Source organism: Microcebus murinus, chromosome X (genome assembly GCF_040939455.1).
Source record: "Microcebus murinus isolate Inina chromosome X, M.murinus_Inina_mat1.0, whole genome shotgun sequence".
Lineage (NCBI taxonomy): Eukaryota > Metazoa > Chordata > Mammalia > Primates > Cheirogaleidae > Microcebus > Microcebus murinus.
This window is the reverse complement of record NC_134136.1, coordinates 35,583,166-35,601,059: the sequence shown is the minus strand read 5'-3', so window position 1 is coordinate 35,601,059 and position 17,894 is coordinate 35,583,166. Positions and strand designations below refer to the sequence as shown.

The 17,894-nt window shown below is 34.6% G+C and overlaps 1 protein-coding gene across 2 annotated transcripts in view; it reads right to left on the bottom strand.

The window, feature by feature from the left end:
- Positions 1–17,894, bottom strand: part of DNAAF6 (dynein axonemal assembly factor 6) — a 39,528-nt gene that overhangs the window by 19,375 nt on the left and 2,259 nt on the right. For both annotated transcript variants that reach the window (XM_012750958.2, XM_012750963.2), the window contains exons 2-5: positions 11,238–11,378; positions 7,520–7,592; positions 4,976–5,081; positions 1,364–1,460 (exon numbers count right to left, since the gene is read on the bottom strand). In XM_012750958.2, the coding sequence (XP_012606412.1) occupies positions 1,364–1,460; positions 4,976–5,081; positions 7,520–7,592; positions 11,238–11,375 (414 nt within the window). In that variant the 5' untranslated portion in view covers positions 11,376–11,378. The remainder of the gene's footprint in view (positions 1–1,363; positions 1,461–4,975; positions 5,082–7,519; positions 7,593–11,237; positions 11,379–17,894) is intronic.

Here is a 17,894-nt window from a genome sequence, read left to right as displayed (position 1 = left end):
TTAAAACTAGTGGTAATTTGCATGAGCGAAATGGAAAGGCTACCAACAGTTTTTATTTATTTAGGGCCTAGAATTTCTCCAGAATTTAGAGCGATCTCTAACACTAGCCACCAAAAACACAATTTTACAGTAATTTAAGAGAGAGAAATTTGAATGTTACTGGTAAAACCCTGGGAGCTAATTACTTCAAGATTACTTGAAACCTTAACTCATTAGAGTTTGAAAAATCTCCCGAGGTACTTAATGTCACTATTCCCATTATGTTACTTGATTCAAATGAATGTCTTAGATTTTGCTAATAAGAGAAAACCTGACATTTATGCAAAAGAGAAATTCCATTTATCATTTGCTTAAGGAAAAAATATTAAGCATTTCCCATGGGTAGCTCAGTATTCTATAATGTATTGTAAGAGACGAGGGAAAAAGATAAAAACATAACCCCTAATCTCAAAATTTTAACCTAAGAGTCACTTGTGTATGTTGCCAAAATGAGCAAAATTACACACTCCTAGATTAGGCCTAGAATTTTCAGCAAGATTATTATGAGGATCAAATAAGCAAAAGTAAGGTGGTATCATTGATACTGTTGATATTGCCATTGCTATTATATACAATGACTTAGTAAAGGATGCTTTCCAACATGCTATAATGTCATTCAGATAAAGAAGCCAAGTAACATTTTAGATATCTTAGTATTTTTAATCAGAAGTTCCAAAAATTAAGAAAATCCCTTTTTAAATCTCCCAATACAAGCTGAGTCATTGCAAGAAATACAGAAATAAAAGATAAAGATGGATTCAGGGAAGGAAATCTTTCATTCTGATTGCTTGTCAACTCATCAGAAGTTAATATCCAATCGGATGGCATACATGGGACAGAACTAAGGGATGAAAGAAAATTTAGTCCAATCAGATTGAACTGTTTTAATAGGACTAGAAATCATGTATTGCGTCATATGATTCTGTTTATTTGTGAGTCTTATCCAAAATATGGACACTTAGTTTATTTTGTACATGTTACCTATTTTATTTTATTTATTTAATTTTATTTTTTCAGGTGGAGGTTTTGCTATGTTGCCCAGGCTGGTCTTGAATTTCTGGGCTCAAGCAATCCTCTCACCTCAGCCTCCTGAGTAGCTGGGATTATAGGTGCATGCCACCAAGCCTGGTTTCATGCTATTAATTTTAAACTATCCATCACACTATTCCCCTAGTATCTGAAACACATCAACCACTATTTTTAGAGAGTTTACAGCCTTGTCTACAATATTTTATATACATATATATGTATACATACATACAACAGTCAGTCAATTTAGCTACAACAATCATATAGAAAATGGGGAAGAGGAGGAGAGGCTTACCACTAGATCCTGACAACATGCTGTTGAAGGGTCCTTTCTTGTAAATGCCAGGAATACATCCTCAGTTCCCACCTGCTGTTGGAATACTATCTCAAATCTGAAAAAAATGTCAATGATAATAGAGACTTAAAAGGGAAAGCAATTTCCTGTCACAGAGTGGAAAACTAGAAACTTAGGATATGCTATTTACAAAAATATAAAAGGACTAAATAAAGTGCTTGCAGTTTTTCAGGCATGTGGTAGAATATAAAGGAAAAGAAGTCTAGCAATGCAGTAAAAATGCCAAACACTGAAAAGCAGGATTGTTATTATTTTCTCAAGTAAAGCTTAATTGTTTGAGAGCTATACAAATAAAATAGATTGAGGAATATTCTAATAAGATTTTTTTTTTTCATTTTTTTTTTATTTTGGCATATTATGGGGGTACAGATTTTAAGGTTTCAATAAATGCCCATTTCCCCCCCTCCCCCCAAAAGTCTGAGTCTCCATCATGACCATCCCCCAGATGGTGCACATCTCCCTCATTATGTATGTATATACCCGCCCCCCTCCCCCCTCCCCCCTCCCCAATACCCTATTACTGTAGCACCTGTGTGTCCACTTAGATGCTACTCAGTTAATACCAGTTTGCTGGAGAATATATCTGGTGCTTGTTTTTCCATTCTTGGGATACTTCACTTAGTAGTATGGGTTCCAGCTCTAACCATGAAAATATAAGATGTGCTATATCACCGTTGTTTCTTAGAGCTGAATAGTACTCCATGGTATACATAAACTACAATGAGATATCACTTAACTCCAGTGAGAATGGCCTTTATCAAAAAGTCTCCAAATAACAAATGCTGGCGTGGTTGTGGAGAGAGAGGAACACTCCTACACTGCTGGTGGAACTGCAAACTAGTTCAACCTCTGTGGAAAGCAATATGGAGATACCTTAAAGCGATACAAGTGAATATACCATTTGATCCAGCAATCCCATTGCTGGGCATCTACCCAAATGATCCAGTGACACTCTTCAAAAAAGACACCTGCACTCGAATGTTTATAGCAGCACAATTCATAATCGCAAGGCTATGGAAACAGCCCAAGTGCCCATCAATCTAATAAGATTTTAATAAGGTTAAAAGTAGAAGAAAAAAAGGGTCTGTTCCTGGAAAACAATGACTCAGAAAAAATACTGGACCCATAACCCAGGGTTTGATGGATAGATAGAAATCCTCCTCTGCTAAGATTAAACCACGGAGTTAGAAAATCCAGGTTTAGTACTGTTTCTGTCATTAACTGTGGACCTTGGTTAACTCACAGACTCATGGGGTCTCAGCTTCTAAATTTGTATGATTTGTAGGAGTGGTTGGTTTGAACTAAATTGTCTCTATGGTCTTTGCCACCTCTACAATGTTGTAATAGAAACTAGTAATGTAGTCAGCACAGCTACATTATAGTGTTTAGAATCTAGGACTACAGAAAAGTTGAATAGAAGATTTTTCTGGTATTTCACCTCACACCTGACAAGTCTTTCCTTCTTTCCAAATTTGTGCCCCTAGGGATAGCATAGTTTATAGAAGCACTCAGCAATAAGGTACTCTATCTCTTCATATAGCATAAAACAACCCTTTACATATTCTTTTTTCTGCTCGATTCTACCCTAATGAAGAAATGGGAAATCTCTGTATAGGAAGACTAAAGGACTAGATTGAACTTCTGACCATTTGCAAATAAGAATGCCCAAGAGTAAAAAAGGAATTTCTGAGTTCGAACAGGACTAACAATAAGTAGCTATTTGATATGGGACCCTTTTCTCTTAATGGGCTATATTATCTCCCAAGTAGTTACAAAGGTGAAGCCAGGTTAAAACGATGAGAAGTGATTGATCCATATGCTCGTGACTCCCAAATGGATTTTTGCAAGCTCCTGCTCTTCTCCTGAGCTCCAGACACAATTTTCCAACTGCTTACTATATATGCTTGCCTTGGATGTCCTAAAGGCACCTCGGAGTCTACATGTACAAAGCCAAACTCACTGCTTGCTTCTCCTCCACCTATAATCCCTATCAAAGTTATTGCATCACCATTTACTCAATCACCTAAGCTAGTATAATAACTTTAGCATCGTCTTCGATGCTTTCTTCTCATCCATTTTGTCTAATCAAATACCAAATCTTCCTGCAAAATTCTCAAAGACCTCATACTTCTCCCCAAGGCCAGTGCCTTAGCTGAGGCCCTTGTTATTATTTTATTTGGCCACTTGTGATTCTTCTTTTGTGAACTGCCTGTTCATGTTCCTTACCTGTTTTCCTCTTTACCCACTGGAACATTTTGAAATGCATTTTCATAAGGTAGAAAATAAAGATAAAAAATCTTATAAAGCAATTTTCCTCATATCTTGACTGGAGTTATTATTCATGTAAAGCTTTCATGGATGTTCTATCTATAGAACATCAAATATCAGGATAAAAAGTGAAAAATTTACTCAAATTTGAAGCTTACTGCATATGGATGTTTGACATTCTTTAGACAATATGACAAATGAGTGACTTAATTCTTACCTTTCATATGGATGTGTGGGTACTGTGTAAACATAACCTGAGATTTACTCTCTTCATTTTTAGGATGCAGACAAAAATATTGTTCTAAAATCTCCTTTGACTTTTTTGTGAGGTTTATGTTTTTGACATTGTTTATTTGAAAGCTGGATACTACTTTCTCTCCCACTGCTTCTATTTTCAGAACTGACGTAGAAGATGGAAGCAAAAGTTTTTTTTTCTTAAGTATTGGACAGTTTTGTAGTCGGAATTAGAATTAGAAAAGTTGTCAGATCACTTTCCATAGAAGTCGTTAAGAATGTATAAAGTACATTATAATTTAGTAAATATTGCCTTTATCTTTGTAGCTATTCTAAATATTCTATCGAGATTTTATTTCAAAAATATATATATATATATTTAAAGCTTAGTCTAGTCAAGCATTAATTACAACTATGTATATAAACATACTTTAAGTTCATTAAAAGTATGAGTGGTTTTTAAAAATCAGAATGAAACGCTTTTTATAATAATTCTAAATTTCATATTTACAATTTGATGATATTGAAAAGGATACAAAGCAAGATTTGAATCCTACTTGCAAAATACACTGAATGCTAAGTATAATCTTGAAATATCTAATAAATAAGTCTGGGTAATAATTGATAACTGGAGGGAGATTGTAGTCTTTTACTGAAATTATAGAATATTGAATAATTAAAAGCAGGTATTTGACCCATAAACATGGTATTGAAATTTAGTTGTATGAATGCTTGCAATTTAATGGGTTGGTTTTCTTCCACTGTTAGTTCCACATTATATAACTGATATTAAATATAAATTTATAATGGAAATGACTGTATTTTTTGTTTTTTGCTAGATAATAACTGCAAGAAAGGTGTTATGTTTTAGTATTTGTTTCTACTCTAGAAGGAAAAAAATCATCCATTATACATGCCTTCTGTGTGTTGCTATAGTTTTATCTTTCCTGTGGTATAAGTTACTTTATGAATCTTGTCAAAAATAGAATGGTATCAGATGACACATCTTACTTAAACCCATAAACACATTCCTGGCTTCATCTGACTTACTCTGGGATTTCTCTAACGTCCCACATATCATCATGCTCTGCTCCTTCTGGAACCTCTTCTGGATTCCAGATGTCCCCGCCCCTTTCCTCACTGGCTTGAGGGATGACTGTGGAGAAAGGGAAGATAAAGCTGAAGCTGTTACTTGTTTTCCTCTTGTAAATTGCTCCTGTTCTTCTTCACCCTCAGTTTGGGATAACTAAAGTAAAACATTCTTTATTTGTAAGCACTAGCTCTTTTTTTCTGGTCAAAACAAGCTAAATTTATAACAACTGACTTTAAATAATTTTATAAATACAGAACAAATACATTGCAGAACTGTAATAACAGCTGTAGAAAATTAGGGGAAAACACATAAACAAAAAGAAGAAAATAATCTACAATCCAACTGCCTGGAGATAATCAATGTTAACATTCTGGTGCTTCCAGTTTCTCTCTCCCCCTACCCACACCCCATCTCTCTCTCTCTCTCTCTCTCTCTCTCTCTTCCTGTATATATATATTGCATATATATATATATTTGCAAAGAAATATTACACATTTTTTTCAGAAACATAAATAAAATCATATGTAAAAATATAATCAATCTGATTTGGATAGAAATATCTTATCTTGCATTGTGTTTTGCTATATAAGAAACCCTTTGATAACTTCTCCATGCAAACATGACATAATTCTTAAAACAATAATATCAATTAAAGAAACTGAAAGCAGTGGAGGTAATGATCATTTTTTTAATCCAGTATTTTCCTCAGGTAGACATGAGCTTTAAAGAAAATCTCTATCACTTGTCCTTTATGCAGAACTGAGCATGTGCTTGGGTTACTACATGTCATCTTAAAATGTTTAAAAGTAGATAGGCTCCAGTAGGCATGGAAAAACCCAGCTTACATTTGTTCTAACTATTGTGGCATCAAATGGAGACCAGCATTAAGTGCAGGGCATTACTGTGAGTCCTTTAAAGCATTCCCAGAAATGTACCTGATTGCCAGGTTCTCAATTCTGCCAATTCTTTTGAAATTATCTGCATCTATCTAGCATGGGCTTTGTAAAGCCTAACTACAGATTTGTATAGAACATTTTACATATGAATCATTACCCTCAGAATTTAGAGATTATTAGACCTACATTATCAGAAATACAGGCAGCACAGAAATATATCAAGTTTGAACTAGTCCTCCACGGAGTGAATAGCTCTTGAATAAGGCAAATAGCCTCTTGAATATGTACAGCAATAATAACTGAAATTTAAAAACCATCCTCAGACCTCATTTTAGCCATTATTTTAAACATTTTTCCAGATAAAGCTTTCACAATTAGCTAAATTGATGCATAAAATTCACTTCTTCTTCCTGCCCATCCTCTGGTTTAACAGTAACCGTGATCAACAGAAAGCCTTCTATATTTTTAAAGATTTGTAAATGTTCAACTCTGTAAAAATGTATAGACCAAAATGCTGGAAAAACATAGAAAAAGTATTTATTCTAGTTTATTGGACCTGTGATTTTATAAGTAACCACATAAACTTTAATTTGTAAGCATTTCAATGTAAGATAAAATTGTGTAGACTTTTACTGTTTTTTCCAAAACTCTATTGGTCCGTCAGGGCAGGGACTCTTTCTGTTTTGATATGCATCATTTTGATCATACTGCCTGATATATAATAAGCTCTCAATGAATATTTATTGAGGCCGGGTATGGTGGCTCATGCCTGTAATCTCAGCACTTTGAGAGGGGCCGAGGTGGGAGGATCACTTGAGGCCAGAAGTTCAAGACCAGCCTGGGCAACATGGCAAAACCCTATCTCTACAAAAAAATTAAAAAATTAGCTGGGTGTGGTGGCACACATCTGTAGTCCTAGCTACTTAGGAAGCTGAGGTTGAAGGATTGCTTGAGCCCAGAAGCTCAAGGCTGCCATGAGCTATGATTGTGCCACTGTATTCCAGCCTGGGTGACAGAGTGAGACCCCTCTCAAAAAATATTTATTGAATGAATTCTATGAAATTACCAGAATATAGGAGGCTGGGAGGTAAAGAAGCTAAGCATCTTGATAGATAGACCCTAAAATATATAAAGTCATGTGATCACACATGACTTTCATGGTCTTCTATATTGGAAAATATACCAAGGAATGTAGATAATCCTAGGTATGTTAATTTCCATTATTAAAAAAACTACTTAACTCCAGCAGTACAGTAAAATCTTCTTTATATATAAATGGCTGTTTATCATTTCCATGATTATTTTAGTTCATCTTTTTTCTTCACTTTAATTGACAAATAAAAACTATATATATTTATTATGTACAACAATGTTTTGAAATATGTATATATTGTGGAATGGTTAAATCAAGTTAATTAACATACAAATTACTTCATATACTTATTACTTATTTGTGATGAGAACACTTAAAATCTACTCTCTTAGCAACTTGCAAGTATACAATACATTGTTATTTAGTTCATCTTAATAAGTACTAGTGTTAGTACTCTCCCTACAATTTTTCTGCCAAGGAAAAGATTATATTGATCTATACTGCTTTGTTACCTTTAGGCTCTTCTCTTTGTGGTGGTCCAATATTCCCAGGGCCCATGGCTCCAACGCTAGATGAATAATTTGACTTGGGTAGAAGAAAAAATAATCCAACATTCTGTAGTTACTGCTTGTATAATCTATATGACTAGTAATACTTTAAATTTGATAAGCTTTCCATGTAAAAACCTCATAGAGCTTTCCAGTTCAATTACCCATCTTTGTTACACAACAGAGAGACAGATGCCACATATTATTTTGAATGTGCTTTCCTTGTTCTTTCAAAAAATATTCAGTTTAATAGACTCTAGGGCAGAATTGATCTTTAGTCAGACTAAATCCCCAGTTCCAGTTCAGTGAATCATGTATCCCTGGGGATGAGGAATGAGCCACATTCATCTCTATGAAGATCACAACCAAGTGTTAGTATAAAAGCATCAATACTTTTGGGTTTTAAGTATCTAGTTATAGTTAGATGGGAGATAGAAGTATGGGAAAGTAGAGGCTAAGTATTTAGACTTCAAATGATCCATTTGAAAGCCCTGATAACTGCTTTTACTGTTTTTCACTATGGGTATACAACACTATTCTGTCCCACCATCTCATGACACTAAACTAGTGGATTTAAACAGCAACTCCAAATTAATAGTGTCAAATACATGCTAAAGCGTTTCAGTTTTCATACAAGTTTATTTTGTCATCCTCTGCATAAGCATGTGCACCCCCACAGGACTTCCCCTGACTCACCAGTACATTTTTTCAACTAAGTGTAACATATATTACATCATCAGTATAGTGGCACCACCTCATTGGCCCCTCTCAGGGATTTTTTTGGTATTTCAAGAAAATCCCAATTTCTTACTAATTGTTTTTGCTGATGTTAGACCCTGCAGATTCAACTTACTCCATTACTGGCAGTCCAAAAATTCTTATCTCCTTGGATCCTAGCAGACTAGCACCTCTATCTCTCCTTTCTCAGGCACCCAACTTCATCTCCTAAGACTTCAGACATCTATAAAAGTTAGAATGTCCTGTTTGGGCAAATGGAGTCATGTCTGTCCTTGAAAGCTGGTGGAAGAGCTCACCTGAGTCTTTATTATGCTAAACTATTTCAACAGTTATAAATCAGAAATTAATCTACAACATCTCAACGGTGTCTGATACAGTAACTATTCCCTTCCAGAAAGGTGTCTCAAAAGTGCTATGTCTGCAGTAAAGGTGTTACAGGCATTTTTATGTGAAAATCCCAAGACAATATTAAGGACTTTTTTTTCTTTTTAATCACTAAGGTCATATAAATGTGTAGTACTTTTCTTAAATTATTAATCATCAGAATACTACTAGTCAATCAGGGTAAAGCATGTCTCGGGGTCTTGAACTTGAGGGCCTCTTGTTTTGTTGAGTGCCTCCTTCCACAGAAAATTTAAATCAGTAGAAATAAAATCTTGGACATTCCTGACAAAAATTGGTATGCTCTCCATGAACAGTGATGATTGGATCAGTATATCAGAGTTTCAATCTATTAACTCACTGAAAAGAAATGATTAAAAATAAAAATTTCAAGTGAAAAGATGGAATGGGATAATAAAAACACTAAAAACCCTCTGGTAATTGTTTTCTATAAGAACATCATTTGAGCCTTTACCATGAATCTACAGCCAATTATATGAACAATTTATCATTGCAATTCATGCCACTTTGTAATATATAAGACAGTTAGAATATCCTTGCTACAATACCTGTGAAGAATGGTGAACTTTATTTCCCATAGGCCTTAAGATCCCCTCGTGAGTTTGAAAAACTACAGATACACCAGTCCCAATCTTCTAGAGTCTTACCAATTCATAAAGAAAAGGGATAGTGTAAATGAACCAATATGTATGCAACAGTTTTCTTGCTGCTTTCAGCAAGTGTATTTTTAAAAACAAATCACTCTTGTAATCATCCCTCAGTTCCCAAGATTAATATATGTTAAAAAATGAAAAGCAGTTTCTCTCCTGGAAAATTTAATAGTTCATCAGAAACATTAATTATTCTCCCACTGTTCTGATACTCTAGTTCTATATCCTCTAATGATATCTGTACTGTGGTATCTGAATGACCAATTATCTCAAAATTGCTTATAACCTAGATATACAGAATCATATGTTATTATAGTAATTTTCCTTTATAAATTGTACAATTCAGTAAAATGATGTCAGTCTCTCTGTTCTCATAAGCACTCATCTTTCCTCCTAGAAACACCTCTAGATGCAAATAAACATCTCCAGCCATAAACCCCAAAGGGAACAATCTTTGTAACCAGAGTAAATCCTTATCTCTGAATCTGTTCCAGTTACAAGTTCCCCTTCACTTTATTCAAGATCACTGTTTCTCAAATACTTAATTTACTTTTTCCATATGTCATCACCCTCCCTTTCCCAGGATGTAGGCTCCAGAAAACGATCATTCTGTTATTTCAACTAAGGTAGCAAAAAAGAGCTTGCTTTCCCGACTTCATTGATAACATTGCTCCTATCCTTTTTTCTCCTGTGTCCTGTTTGTTACATATATTCAACACTGTTATTAACGTCCTGATTTTCTTTATTTGTTTGGCCTCTACTGATTCTTTTCCCTGATTAAAGCTTCCTCGTTTCTGATCCTGGATCCAAGCTGACTTAGTTCTTCTCTTCTACAAATTTTATTTCCATTTCATGTCTTATTTAATTCTGCCTTGTTCCACCTAAGCTTTTCCCGGATGGTGCTAGCTCAATCCTGTGTCAATATGAGCCACAGAATTTGCTGCTTATTCAGAATATACTTATGTTTCCACATTATGACAAAAAAGAATTTTGAAAGGAGTAAATTGATATGTATTTCCATGGATGATGATTTATTCATGGTAAACTAGTCATAATAACAAAACACTTCATCAAAATAAATTTATGCAAGTTAATATATTCTGTTAGGAGATTTTTGCCCCAAGTTTTGTTTGTCTTATCATAGGCAGTCTGAGAGCTAAGGCTCACTGATATTTAAGGAGTAGGAGAATGGAGAGCAAGGAGTTACATAAAAGCGCTTTTGTTGTTTTGGGAATACTGGCAGTGACCTTGGAGTGGCCAAAGGTCAGTTCTATCAGAACTCTTCTACAGAAAATGAAGCCCATATTGTTGCTGCAAGCCTTACTGGCATTACCTGTCCTGACCCCAGTGCTACTCAACTAATTAGACTCCACAGCTTTATTTTAGCATGTATAGGGAAGCCACTTTGATAGGCTGAAGCTAGTTTGTCCTATTATTTGGTTCAAAATATTTTCTGTTCTGCTTTCATGTGTAGACAAATAAAAAAAAATAAGGGATTGGTACTTGTGGGTCCCATTAATACTGTATAATTGAAAATATTTCTTATGGAAATGTTGTCTAGGCTTAAACAGTCCTATCTACCACTTTGCAATAGTTGTCAAGCATTCTTAGGCCATAAATATAAATGACAAACATTTTGAAATGTGGCTATTGCTACCATAGTTACAGAACTATTTTCCTATTCAGTGTTCAGGTGGTTTAGAAAAAATGTAATTATGTTTGCTAGAAATGTACTAGAGGTTATACTCTCATGCATAATCAGCCTTGCAGTCTCCTGTGAATGTATCAGATGACACAGTCCTGCTCCCACAGTAAGGTGGGAACAAATTGTTCGAATACACTTTCACAATTTCCCATGAACAGAACTAATTTATCTATAAGTATATGGCCACCTGTCCAGAGTCAAAATCATCCTCTTCTTCAGGATTAATTAGCTCAGAGAGTGCTTCCAGAGTAGAAATTGAAGAAAGTGTCTCAATTTCCAGATTTTTAGGTCTCATACTTTCCGCTTCTGTATTTTCAGAATCCATATTCTAAGGAAGAAGATATTCAGAAAGAGATAATTTACTTTTAAGTTTTATAAAGACATGAAAATTTTGTATTGTCATACTTCCCTTCTTTCTCGGGGTCACTCCATTGTCTCTCATCCTTCCTTGAAAATCCTTGTAAACTCCTTTAGATATATGTTTTTTGCTAACTCACAGGCCTGGGCGGCGAGCAAACTCAAGCATTCAGCATGTTTTACTAAAACTTCATACCCAATGTAACAAGCATTTATTGAGCACCTACTATAGTGGTTCTCGGGTTTTAGTGTGCTTAAGAATCACTTGGGGAGTTGGTTAAAAATGCAGATTCTTAAGCCCTAACTCTAGAGAAAGTGTATATCAGTGTCATATAGATTATGTATGATTATTTCAGAACATTATTTTAGACTATCTTTTGATCTATCTCATGTATGCTGTTTAGGTTATATATTCTACTTAGTGAACTGAAAAAGATATTGCTTGGTGGACATACCACCAAGGCCTTTACTCATTTCACACTTCTGCCTCAGGCAGGCCTGCATCTTCTACTTTATTTCAATTCTTAATTAACCCTTGATGATGCCTAGCACATTGCCATTTGAGAACTCTAATGGGTTCATTCATTGACTTTAGTGAAAGTTAATGAAATAATTGTTTTTTTGATTATAACATTTCAGGAAAAATACATTACATGTATAAACTAAGAAAACTATAGCTACCTATAATCCTACTATCTAGACATCAGTTTTTCAAATAATCTTTGCAGGCCAGGAGTGTTGGCTCATGCCTGTAATCCTAGCACTTGGGGAGGCAGCGGCAGGAGCATCATTTGAGGCCAGGAGTTCGAGACCAGCCTGGGTAATAGCAAGACCTTATCTCTACTAAAGACAAAAAAAATTAGCTGGACATAGTGGTGCATGCTGATAGTCCCAGCTACTCGGGAGGCTGAGGCAGGAGGATTGCTTGAGCACAGGAGTTTGAGGTTGCAGTGAGCTATGATGATGTCACTATACTCTAGCCAAGACAATGGAGTGAGACCCTGTCTGAAAAAACAAAACAAAACAAAACAAACAACCAAATAATATTTGCAGTTATATTTCGAGTAGGAAATTCAGGATCTTTAAAAATCATGCAGGTGTCAGACTTTAGTGAATAATCTGAATAAAGATTGTAGAATTAGGCCTATTTTTAGTGATTTGGGCATAAATATAATAGGATTTTTTTTCTACACTTCTGCTGATATTTTTAAACATTATTTTATAAAATTAAGTCACAGGAAACATTTATGTAGTACTTTTATTAAATGATCCATGAAAATTTTTCCATTGTGCCCAGAAGAGTAATACAAAAGGATTTTCAAATGTGTGGTGGCATAGTTACCTGTCAAAATCAATCTGCATGCAAATGGCGTTTTACAAATCTTCTGTTTTATTATGTTTTATCAATAGTTTGAATTTCTTTTTTTTTAATAGAAAACTGATCCTAATATCTGGTGAAGATGTCAAGGGTAAGAAACAAACCTAAATTGCACAGACGCAGTATATCATAGTGGTTAAAAGTAAGGGCTCTGAAGTCACATTGCTTGGATTTGTATCTATTATTTACTTTCTTAGCTCTCTGACTTTGGGCACATTATTTAAACTCTCTATATCTATTTTTTTATCTGTAAAATGAGGACAATAGTAGTATATATCTCTTAGTGTTGTTATAAGGATTAAGTAGCTTAATAATACACATAAAAAGACCTTGGAACAGTGCCTGGCACATAGTAAGCACTCAAGATATGTTGGCTATTATTAGTTCTTTGAAAGTTCAATTTTGCTGGGTGTGACTGTCATGTCTAATAATGATGTGAAATAGGTTAATGATAAAACTCATTACTTTGGAAACTCATTAAATTGGAAAAAGTGGAATAAAAGGTGATAAAACAATCTTCTCTCATAGTGTGGTCTGATAGACTGCTATGGAAATGAATAATTGATACAAATTAAACAAAGAAGCTCTTGTTTATATTTTAAAAATCCTAGTTGATTATGTGCTCATTAAAAATTTACCTAACATTAAAAGCAGAAAGTTTATTGTAACATTTTCTACCTTTGACAATGAAAGGTAAAATGCATCCAGGTATCAGATACGATGATATAATTAGTATTTTAAATTGAGACTGTACAAATGAGACATTTAAGAAACAAGCATAACAGAAATTATCTATGATACCAGCATTACCTACTTTACAAAATTGTTGTGATGGTCAAATTATGCAAGGTAGGTAAAGGAGTTTGCTAAAATATGAAAAGTTATATAAAATGTCATTATTATCTGTCACATAGTGCCAACACCCACAGATATTTTGATCATAAGGCTTGTGAGAGCTCAATGGTGGGCTGGTGAAAGGAGAATTAACTGGGACCAGTAAAGCTAACCTATAAAAAGGTATTTAGAAGTCCCAAATATAGTGTCTGAGGTAGTAATCAGAATTATAATTCATGTAGTCTTATTTGCTTGGCTGGGACATGGCAGCAGGAATTTCTGGATATAAGCAGTGCTTCAGAACAGAAAGGTTGAAGTCATGGTTATAGGGAAATCTATTTAGGATGAAGTAGGACCCTGTCCCATAGGTGGAGAGTATAACTGGCAGGGTCCAGTTTTTAAGGATTATGGGGGAGTTGGCAACTAGATGAAGTTTCAGAAGAGGGCAGGGCTCAAAGTTCCAACTGGAAAAGAGAAAACAAACCAGGCACTGCATCAGTAACTTTCTCATGTCCCCTGGGCATCCACAGTGGATGTTAGGAAGGAAGGTTATGGTTCATTGGGTACACTGGATACTGGATTTAGGAAAAGTAGATTAATTCTAAATCCCTACCAGTTAGCTGGGAAGTAATTCTTGCCTGGTTTTTAATAAGTGAGAAGCAGGGCAGTGTGGGCAGAGTGAAGTTATACTTATAGACTGAACATCTTCAATAACTGGAGCTGGCACATAGCAGTTGATAAATACTGCATGAAGCATGATTAAATTCATATGAATATTGTATTTCAAAATAGCCCCTTGGAAAGTTATAGATTGATGTAAATTATGCTATCAATGCTCAAAATATTTTGGAATTGCCTTCATATGCATCACCAAGAAAATATGTATCATTATGGTATCATTCAGTTTGATTACACATAAAATTTGTCTCCAAGAGATTTCTAGATATATCTAGACATCACAACTACTTTCAAAATATGAAGTTTTGCTTTCTTGAGGATATTCAAAAGAATGTGCCACAGGCCTCAAGGTGATTCTAAAAGAGTAGTTTCAAAAGTAATCTATCTGAGTAATAGCAACATCATTAGAATAAGTAGATAGCTTCCAAGAGTGGCTACTTTGAAGGTGTTGCCAATCTTTGGGATTTGTATGTTTGTATTTCATAAACAAATCATTCACAATAATTCTTAGTAACACTTTTTATATCTGAAGCATATTTGGCATTTGACTTCTTAAAGTCCAATTGAACTTCCAAATTATGCTGTCAAAAAATGGCATACGTTTGCACTATAGCTAAATTGGAATAGAAATATAATAAAATTAGTACCTTAGCAAAAATAATTTTTACCATATCAAATGTAATAATAATCTGCAAACACCAATTAATAAATCATGACAAGTTTGTTTATATTGTATTTTGAGAAACAAAAGAATCACAAATATCTTGTGAATAACTAATTAAAAGGTTCAAAGTATCAAAAGAGAAAAACAATTATGTGAATTTTTGGAAAAAACATTCTAAATTTGATGAAAATGAAGATTCTACTAGCTTTTTCAGAAGTCTAACACATTAAGAATAATTTATTAAACTCTGATAAAAAATATTAAAGCTCATTTGACACAAACATCACATCTGAAAAACTAAAGCGAGATTTCTTTTTATGAACTATGCAATCAATGTTAGTTTGTAGAGCTATCTTTAATTTGTAAATTTGATATGCATTTAAGTTTACCTTGAGTCTGGCAGTCGAGGTCCTTCAGGATATAGCTCCAACCTAATTTTCTGCCCTTCCCTCCTATCATTCTCCTACATGTGTTCTGCATTCTGTTAAAAACTAAACTGCTATTAAACATACCTTATAATTTCCTGCCTTTGTGCCTTGAAGTATATTCTTCCTTTTGCCCAGATTACTTGGGTAGTATAGTGTAGTGATTAAAAAAAAAAAGATTCTGGAGCCATACTGCCTCTGTTTGAATCTGGCACTGCCACTTAAATAGGCCAAGAATAAATTTAAACTGAGGAAAATTTAAGAGTTTCAGTTAAAACAAAATATATTGCTAAATCTTGTATTTGAGATTTGGTTATTTAGACAATAAATTTTCTAGGCCCTTTGTTTTTCTATCACTCTCTTTTGCTTGGCCAATGCCTATGGCAGCATTTTCCACAGAGCCTTTGATTTTCCCACATCAACCTGGGTTGTGTATTGTGCTGCTATAAACATTCCAGCACAAGTGTCTTTTTTTATAAAATCTCTTTTTTTCCCCTTTGGGTAAATACCTAGTAGTGAGATATAGACTAATGGCCTAGAAACACATGAAAAAATGTTCAATGTCTCTAATCATCAGGGAAATGCAAATCAAAACCACAATGAGATATCACTTCACTGCAGTGAGAATGGCTCTTATCAAAAAGTCCCAAAATAAGAGATGCTGGTATGGATGCAGAAAGAAAGGAACACTTATACACTGTTGGTGTGACTGCAAACTAGTACAACCTCTATGGAAAGTAGTATGGAGGTTTTCACTTATGGTTTTCACAGATAGAGGTGTGATTGGAGGATGTATCTTGGTATTAGCCACAGTGAGCTAAAGTGACAGACACTACAGAACCAGGTCATTACCAAAACACTGGAGCCAAAAAAAGGGACCAAAAAAGTTCAACCAGGGTAGCTCCAGAACCATGGCATGAAGCAGTATTGGTAACTTTGGGATCAAGTCAGACTCTGGTTGTAAGGCTGGGATCATGCTTTCTGTTTTATTTGCCTCCATCCACAGTATCAATAAGGTTGGCTCTTTGACTTTAACTAATTGGAGAAGAGTCTAGGTTAAATTAGCGAAAACTCTGAATTACAGACTATTCAAAAGAAATGAGGTACCTCCATACTACTATCCATAGAGGTTGTACTAGTTTTCAGTCACACCAACAGTGTATAAGTGTTCCTTTCTCTCTGCATCCATGACAGCATCTGTTGTTTTGGGACTCATTGATAAGAGCCATTCTCACTGGAATTAAGTGATATCTCATTGTGGTTTTGATTTGCATTTCCCTGATGATTAGAGACATTGAGCATTTTTTCATGTGTTTCTAGGCCATTAGTCTATATCCCACTACTAGCTATTTACTCAAAGGGAAAAAAAGAAATTTTATAAAAAAAACACTTGCACTTGAATGTTTATAGTAGCACGATTCACAATTGCAAAGATGTGGAAACAACTCAAGTGCCCATCAATACATGAGTGGATTAATAAAATGTGGTATATGTATACCATGGAATACTACTCAGTCATAAAAAAGGGCAATCGAGTATCTTTTGCAATAACCTGGATGGAACTGAATGGAGACCATTCTTTTGAGTGAAGTATCACAAGAATGGAAAAACAAACACCACGTGTACTCAATACTAAATTGGAACTAATCAATCAACACTTATGTGCACATATGGAAGTAAAACTCAACGGAAATCAAGTAGGTGGGAAGGGAAGGAAGGGATGGGTAAATTCACACCTAACAGGTACAGTACACACTATGCAGGTGAAGGGCACACTTACCACTTTGACTCAAATTGTACAAAAGCAAATTATGTAACCAAAACATGTGTACTCCCATAATATTCTGAAGTTTTTAAAAAAGAATATTTGAAAGTTCAAATACCAATCTCAGACAACGTTTAAATCTGTTTTTGCCTTCTTACTGTGGCTCCCTTATCTTTAAATGATAAATCAAGATTCATCAAAAAATAAATATTATATTAATCCAAGTATATATGGTAAATAAAATCAGGGCAATAAAGAATCAGCAAATAGTATCCTCTTGGAACTTGTTTAAGTAAATAGATAAAACATATCCTTAAAATATTGACTGTTGAATAATTTGAAAGTATTCAAAATCCATTTATTCTCTAAATAAATTTGGCATTTCTTCTGTAACTTTATTTACGCAGTGCCTTATTTAGCAATTCCTGCATTAAAATTCTTTTGAGAACACAAAGTAAACATCATCTCTGCCTATGTCTGAAATAAATTATAATATACTGGTTAACTGATTTCATTCATCTATCTATCTATCTATCTATCTATCTATCTATCTATCTATCTATCTATCTATCTATCTATCTATCTATCTATCTATATTGAGAGAGAGTCTCACTTGGTTGCCCAGGCTAGAGTGAGTGCCGTGGCGTCAGCCTAGCTCACAGCAACCTCAAACTCCTGGGCTCAAGCAATCCTCCTGCCTCAGCCTCACCAGTAGCTGGGACTACAGGCACGTGCCACCATGC